At 41.2% G+C, this 8590-nt stretch overlaps 1 protein-coding gene across 3 annotated transcripts in view; it reads right to left on the bottom strand.

Moving 5' to 3' along the window:
* Positions 1–4242: 4242 nt before the first annotated feature.
* Positions 4243–8590, bottom strand: part of Hlf (HLF transcription factor, PAR bZIP family member) — a 56457-nt gene continuing 52109 nt past the window's right edge. For 2 of the 3 annotated variants that reach the window (XM_008838427.2, XM_017799440.2), the window contains exon 4: positions 6217–6610. In XM_008838427.2, coding sequence (XP_008836649.1) covers positions 6395–6610 — 216 coding nt within the window. In that variant the 3' untranslated portion in view covers positions 6217–6394. The other variant, XR_003850395.1, reaches the window with a different exon arrangement.

The following is an 8590-nucleotide window of genomic DNA, read 5'->3' as shown; positions in this document are numbered from 1 at the left end:
CCCAGAGGCCCATCTCCCAGGTGATTTTAGATTTCATCAAGTTGACAGTTGAGGTTAACCACCACAGAGATCTACTGATGACTTTTCTCATCAAAGTGACCAAAACTCAGGGAATTATATCAGCTTATGTTTTTAGACCGTCAGGTTCATAGTCACTTGGCCCCTGTTTGTGGAGAAAACATCATGGCAGCAGGAGGGAAGGGAGGAATCCACCTCAGACAGGAAAGAGAAATAGAGAGACAGAGACCAATAGGAACGGGCTGGGGAAAGATATACCCAACGTTCTATCCCCAGTGACCTGTATCTTCCAGCTAGGTCCCACCTCCTAAAGTTTTTGTGACCTCCAAAGCTGGGGACTAAGCTCAAACCATGAGCCTAGGGTGGACATTATAGTTAAGCCATAATGGATGAGAATGTGGCTGGACTATTAGACTGGAGGCTGGAAACCTAGATGAGCTCTGTCTCCGCCAACAAATCAAAGAGATTCATCATCTTAAAACAGAGGTGGCAAATGAGAGATTCTCTACTCCGTTCTCAATCCATTTCTTGTCCTCTAATATGTTTAAGACAGAAACCTTATAAGTGAATCTAGCCTAAGGGATCAAAGTGCTAAATGGCCTCCTGGTCCTTGCCCTACTCATTTGATTTTCAAAGGCCAGATGGAGGACACTAATCCTGGGCCATGTCCTTCTAGAGGCTTCTTATCTATCATCTGCAATGTCCAGGAAGAGGAGGGGACTGGGCAGCAGGAAGGAGGAACTCCAACTTGCCAAGTGTTTAATGATCCAGGCTGCCAAGTGCTTTCTATACATTATCTTCTGCAATGCATATAATATTAAAATAATATCAATACTCTGATTCAGAAAGATTAACTATAAAGTGACAAGCTAAAAAGGACTTCTCTTCATAGATGCTCAATGAGTATCTGTTTATGAAATAAGTGGATGTCAGAGACAGGGTTTAAAACCAGGTTTTAATGTCAAAGTGTGTGCTAACATACAACATTCTCAAGCAGAACTTGGAGAAGTTAGAGACTGACTTTCTCCAAATGCTGTAATCTCTGGTAAGCATTGCCTCAAAAGAAACTCATTTTAGATCATGTACCAAACAGCCAATGATGGTTTAGTGTGCCCCCTCTGTGGAAAAGTACTCTTCAAGGCACTTTGGATAATTTCAACTAAAAAAAACATTTAAAAAGCAAGACTCTTATGACACTCATGGTTGTATAGTATAGAAGCCCTCTCCTCTAAAAAGATGGAGTAGGAGAGGGTAATTATAAGGATAGATATTGTATCAATTCCAAGCAGAGTTGAACAGTAAGACATTAGGAAGGGCAAGAATCGGGGGAGTCTAAGAACACTGAAGGAATGCAAAGATCTTTATCAATCCGCCATTCACTCCTGATATAGATATGAGCATCTATATCATTTAGAGTTTACAAACTGCAGTGTGAAAAGATGTCACCCTGCTTTAACCGAGTTTAATTGTCAAATTGGGGGGCAGCACATGCTTGGTAGAGCAAAAGTATGTCCAAAAGACACATGTGCACAAAGTTTAAGGACATTTCCTCAACTTTTATGTGTAGTTTTTTCCTGATAATTCACGTGCTTGAGAAGATATTTGACGAAGCCCTGGGCAGGCTCTTTTTCCTTCTCCCTTTGTTAGGATGTTGTGTCTGTGTGTTATATAGTTGGGTCTATGCTAGACAGGTAGAAGTTTTCCCCTTATCATTATTCCCCATAACTATATCTGGTTATATTTAGACTGTATTAGGTTTAGGCAATCTAGAGTGATTCACAGCATACAGGTGGATGTATGCAGGCTATATGCAAACACTGTGCCTTTTTCTATAAAGGACTTCAGCATCACAGACTTTGGTGACTGGTGGAGTCCCCAAAATTAATATCCTTCAGATGCAGAGGGCTGGCTATATTTGGCCGTGTGTAGGAGTTACCTGGGCTCTGCCTCAGGTCAACTTCAGAATGTTCCTGGGTTATTTTTGTTTATCCATCAAAAATAGACTGGGAGCTGACTTTTGTGAGCCACCCTTATATGGTGCCTAGTCAATGGATCAGAATTCATCTCTGTCACCTTAGGAAAGCTTCTTAACCTGCCTACATGTAATCTCCTCTTCTGTGACAGTTGTTCCTACATCATTGGTTATAATGGGAATAAATAAAGCACTCCATGTGTAGAGTACAGCATCTAGTACATAAACCATCAATAAATTACACCTTATTACTAATTATACAGTATATTGTTTTATCATTTATGCAAATCTCTGTACATGATCTCTTGGTTATGATGATGGATACAGCATCTAATTGCTAGCTGACTTCATAAAAAAACATGAAAGGAAAAAAAATCAAAGTTTATTAAAAATTTAGAATAGCAGATAAAGTTTTGAATTTGACAGCATGAACACCACCAATACTATGGTGCACAATTAAACTAACCTTGTGTTACCTTGAAACTGTTTAACAAATGCAATCTTTGTGGTGTTGCCGAAGGGATAATCAGTTGTTATGTGCACTAAGGTGCTCAAAAATTAAAGATTTTATGACTTGACTTAAATATTCATACATAAATGCACACATACATTCCCCTGCATACATTTGGGCAAAATACACTGAATTTAATTACTAAATTCAATCCACTAAGACCTACAATAAAAAGTTTTGCACATTTTTAAATGACATTGATTTCACCAAACAATCTTGTTTCTCCAAACAAGAGGAGAATTTGGCTTCCCCAATGGGGTGTACCCAGGACTCAAGGCAGGAAATGAGAGCATTCCATGTTGTCTGCCACGTGGAGGGCAACACCTCAGCTCGGTCACTTGCTGGGGCTGACCCCAGTGTCAAATACTGACCTCCACAGGCCGCATAGAACCCAGCTGTCCACTGCCTAAGGGTGTCACTAATTAACTCTGACAAAGTTTGAGTTTTCCTAAAAGAGACATGAGGGGAGAATCGGATGACCGCTAAGGAAAATCAAAGTCTTAACTGCAGCTTGCAGAATGTCAGTTGTTTCACCCTTAAGCAGGGGAGGTGTCACCTATAATTTTCCCTGACTCCTTGAAAAGAGCCAGGGGTTAGCAGGAACCTCTGGGTTATCTTATCTGGCTTCCCACTCACCCAGTGCCCGGGTCCCATCATGCTCTGCTCACATACGGGGTCCTTCTGCTTCAAGGTCCCTTAGCGCTCAGTTGTACCCAGAGACAAAGGCCTAGCCCTGCCATGATTGATGTGGTTTGTGAATGGTCCAAAGTGCCATTTCCTCAGTAGTTGGAGATGATTATTTACAGTTCTCCCAGTCCTTCAAGGCAACAGGGGCAAGGAGACATGCTCATATGTCTCTGCCTTTCGTCAAAAATCTAGTTGAACAATAAAATGGCATAGCCTCATCAGGAAGTCCTATGCTGTTCATTCCAAATTGTGTCTAATTGATGTGGCATGCTACCACTTGGATGCATTTTTAGTGGCCAAGTAACTAATCTCTGAAAGCTGCCTGGGATGAAATGTGACAAATGGCCTCAGGGAGAGAGAGGAGGAGAGAGAGGGAGGGAGAGAGAGGGAGAGGTAGAGGGAGAGGGAGGGAAAGAGTGAGAGAGAAATGACCTACCTATAAGGCACCTGTGCAATCTCCAAAGTGTTTTTTATTTTTTTAAGATGAAGTAGGTTTCTGAAACCTTCCCTGACACACAAAATAATAAAAAAAAAAAACTTATTTAGTTCTTTTTATTTCTTCTGCAGAAAACATTTGTGATGCTCATTTGGTACAAACAATTCCAAGAAAGACCAGTGCTCAGGGATGTTTTTTGTTGACCATTTGATATTTCCATGAATTTGAATGGTCCACAGTGCAACCCTTATCTTTAAGTATGATTCCTCTTTGCTTTGATGAACATTGCCATTTCTGCAATTAGACTTTTCATCTGCAGAAAGGTCACCCCTGTGTGTACATGTGGCTCTTACTGACTTGCCTCTTCTTCATTTCTATTTAAGGTTGTCAAAGATTGCTGTCTTATTAGTAATTTATCTGGACAGTGTATTTCAAGTCCAGTACTCTCTCATCTCCTGCCATTATGTATGGCTTGGGACAAAATGGGAACCTGGGAGGAATCTCCTACAAATCTCGTTTCCCAGAACTGTGCCATCAGACAGAAGCTGATTGATGGAGGAGACCACCGGATCCTTAGAGACTTCCGGTACCATGGAGGCAGGAGACTAGAAACACCCATGGATGAAAGGGGATTTTAATCTAGCACAAAATATGTCTTTGCAGAAACAGCAGAATCTTTTGACATTATACAACTCAGTGAAAGAAAAGAACAATCATCTTTAAAGTCAAAATATCCATCAAATTATAAGTCATACACGTAGCACCGAGGTCAACCTTACACTGTGTAAGACAAACAGGGCCCAAACATAATGAAGCCGTTTGGGGCTCTCTCCCCAACACTTTGTTCCAGGAACTCAGAATTTTGAAGTGAACATTTATGTGGCAGATGCTTTTCCTAAAAAACACTGAACCATCCAATAAATATTTGACTAAAATCCATTTTGTGCTTCTGGGTGACGTTAACTGACTCCCTTCTGAGACCTAATAAGAAACAAGAATGCGTTGGAGAGGATTCGCCACAGCCAGCCTCCGTATTGTCATAAAATTTTAATTTTAAGCAGAAAACATGCTGATGTGTCAGTAATAGATTTAAAATATTAAAGACTTCACCCCCCCAAGCACTTTTCTGTACAGCATTGGTGAATATATATCTTTGCTATATAATTTTAAAACATGGAATAGTTCTCCTTTTCTCTTTTCTATATATAATATATGTCTTCCAAAATACATTGTCAGTATTTATATCTGAAAAATACTGTACAAAAAAGAACTTCCTATAATTACTCTGTATAAACATTAAACAATTTAATAATCTCTCCTTTTGGTCTATAGTAAACATTTAAATTGATTGGATAAACCACAGTTTGTGACAACACCGTCCCCTTCTGAGATACACCAGTGTCTTTTACATTCATTTTTTTCAGAAGTCCACTTGATAAGAGTACAGTCTTCAAAAGCAAACAGAGGATAAGAAACACAGGCTCCAGAATCATTAATTTATGAGGCATTCAAAAATGACACCACAAGGGAAAAGGACCTTCCAAAACATCAACTTTTAACTTAATCTAAAAACAGCAAAGGATAATTCACAAAAAAATATATGTTACAAAAAGAGTGGGAAAACTGAATCTTAAGTAATTCAATTATTTTGAATATCGAGAGGGAAATGGAAAAGTGGGTGCGGGGTGTAGGAGAAGGGTTACAAGAAAACCAAGCACATCCAGGCACAGGCTTCTCCAAGATGCATTGTTTTGGCTCACAAACTGATAAATTAACCCCACCTTCTTAGACCTCCCATAGCCCTCAGCTTCCCTGTCCTGAGAATACTCTGGTCATGCGCAAATGCATTACTTTAATTTTGTTTTGTAAAAGACAGTGAAATTCCTAGGTAGGGAAAATATCCTACGTCCACTAGTAGTACTCAGGCAGCATGCTCTAGGGTACAATAGGATTATTGCTGTAGGTACAGACAGTGCAAAACACACTCTGTGTTCTATAATAGTACTTACTTATCTGGGGTTGGTAGAATTAAAAGGAAACTTAGTAGATAGCAGTAAGTAAATATGGGATCTAACAAATCTAAACAGCACTTGAAATTTAAAGACAGTTATCACCAAAATTGGAAAAAATAAAACAAAAACAAAAACAAAAACTCTCGAGAAGAACCACCTATGTAGGAATTCAGGTGCAGTGCTAAGGGATGTGGTGCACCTGTTTAGCATGGTAACTCATAGTTGAAACAGAAACAAGAGCTCCTGCTCTTGAAAACTGAGACCCGTTGTGTTTCCAGGGTCCCCCTTTGCGAAACCGCAGACCCCGAAGAGTAGGTTTTCTGGAACAAGAAGCAAGGGAAGGACAGGAGTGGAGAAGGGAGGAGAGGAAACCCCACAGAGGTCTCCAAAGTCTAGTAAAAACATGGCACCGTTCTTGTTTGAAACTAAAAGACAATGAGAGGACTATCTTAAAATGGAAAGTGCAAACACGCTCGGCACACATGCACACCCCTGCTGCACATGGGACCATAAGCACGTGTACACTCGCACGCACACACACACACACACACACACACACACACACACACCCACACACACTCACACACACACACACACACACACACACACACACACACGGATGCACATCAAAATATGAATCAGTTGTGTTTATGCCTCTGGTAAAGTGCTGATGTCAGAAAGGTTGGTTTGGGTGTGGTGCTACCAGACAGGAAACAAGCTGTCCATCTATTCAAAAGCCAGCCCACAAAAATGCCATCCTACAGGGGCCCATGCCTGGCCTCGTACTTGGCAAGTATGTTCTTGCACTTGCCCAGCTCCTTCCTCAAGTCAGCCACCTCCTGGCGGAGGGCCGAGTTCTCCTTCTCCAGGAACGAGGCCCGGATGGCAATCTGGTTCTCCTTCAGCCTCCGGGCATCACGGGAGCGCTTGGCCGCCATGTTGTTCTTTCTGCGTCGTGCCCAGTACTTGTCATCCTGCTCATTAGTTACAGAGGGGAAAAGAAACAAGGTATTAGATTTCGGCAGCACTGAGTGTCAGCCAGGGTTCTGCTGCCACCAGCCCAGGTTTCTTCACGCCCATCTCCTTCCTTGACAGCTTCTGCATGAGAGGATGGTCCGCCAGCCAGGGCTTCCTTCCTTGGAGCAAGGACCAACCTGTCACAACAGACTTGCCCAACAGTGAGTGGCCAGTGAGGCGGATTTCAGAAGCTGAAAGCAGGAGGCTTGCCTCACAACCTAAATTCCATTCCAATATTCTTCACTCTCTTGGCTAAAAGTTTACCCCCCCCCCAATACTTATATAGGGCTTTCTAAGTTGGGACCATGTAATTGGAAGGCAACTTGGTAATATATAATTTTCTGTTTTTCTAATTAATTAGTTACTTAATTTTGAGATAGGCAGGCCTTGAACTCACTACGGATCAGAGGGTACCTGATCTTGAAACTCCCTTGTTTACCTCTGGAGTGCTAGAATAACCACCATGCCCAGTTCATGTGATGCTGGGGATCAAACACAGGGCTTCCTCTAAACACACACTTTACCAACCGATCTATATCCTCAGGCCCTCTGTGCTGTTGTTGTTTTTCTTTTCTTTAGTTTTTGTTTGTTTGTTTTGACACAGGGTCTCATGTAGCCTAGGCTGACTCACTAGATAGCCAAGGATGACCCTGAACTTCTGATCCTCCTGCCACTGCCTCCTGAGCACCACCATGTACAGCTTTTCTATATTATCTAATGAATACACTGTTGATCTAGCAACTCTACTTTTACGATTTATGTACTCTCCATGTACATAAACGTAGGCACTTTTTTTTTACATTTTTTAATTTATTTTTTTATGTGTATGTGTTATTATGCCTGCATATGTGTAAGTGACCGATGTCATGCAGTGCCCAAGGAGGATGGGAGAGGGCATTGGATTCCCTGGAACTGAAGTTACGGACAGTTATTAGCTGCCATATGGGTGCTGGGATTCAAACCTGGGTTGTCTACAAGAACAGCCAGCGTTCTTAACCACTGAGCCATCTCTCCAGCCCTACAAGCACATTTTTTTATTGTAGTATTGTTTGTAAAAGCAAAAAAAAAAAAAGAGAGAAAAAAATCATTTGCAAGAGAGTTAATAACTACACACTCAAATTACACAAAGGGATACTCTGCAGCTTTTAAAAATAATAACCTGGGCAGGAAGCCCCAGACCTAGCTGAGGATCTACTGGCAATTGATCGCTGCTGGGAGAGGGAGACTCGGTTTTCCTTACTGGTATGATGCCTGGTAGGCTGACCAGACTCCAAGTGATAGCCCCACATCCGAGAGCATTTAGGAAACACAAATTAAACTTGATAGGCCTTAAGAAAAAGCCAAATAATAGAGGACAAGAAGGGAGGGTAGTAAGGTAGGGGAGGGTCTGCCTATAATCAAAATACATTGTATGAAAAAATTGAATCCATAAAAATATTTTTGACAAAATATTTGACAAATATTTATAGAACTGGGAAATTGAACAGCAGACCCCAATCTTATCCAAAGGAATATTGACAACTGATTACCACTGGATGAGGAACAGCTGAACCTCCTAAAACAGGGACCTCTAGATAGGCTGACTAGATTCACCAGAAGGGCAAGTAGTGGGGAATGTCTGGGGTGCTGACACAGCAGACAGTACCAGGGATATCAGAGTATAGGCGCTCTAGTGGGGGGAGGGAGGCTGTGGGGGGGTGCTACCTGGGAAGTGGGTGTATAAATAAAAAATAATAATCTTTCAAAGCATAAAAATTTGCTCCTTAATAATTGGTAGACGTGAAAAACATTACCATTGAAATCTACCTGATGACTTTATATCCATGCTCAGATGCCAAGGAGCTCAGAAAGTAACCGACTGCGACTAGTAATAATCAGATATATAGAGATTAGAAACACATGTGCATCTTAGTGTTAATTGTATTAAACTTATTAGT

The sequence above is a fragment of the Nannospalax galili genome, unplaced genomic scaffold (assembly GCF_000622305.1).
Source record: "Nannospalax galili isolate Female #2095 unplaced genomic scaffold, S.galili_v1.0 scaffold95, whole genome shotgun sequence".
Classification (NCBI taxonomy): domain Eukaryota; kingdom Metazoa; phylum Chordata; class Mammalia; order Rodentia; family Spalacidae; genus Nannospalax; species Nannospalax galili.
This window is presented reverse-complemented; position numbering and strand designations above follow the sequence as displayed.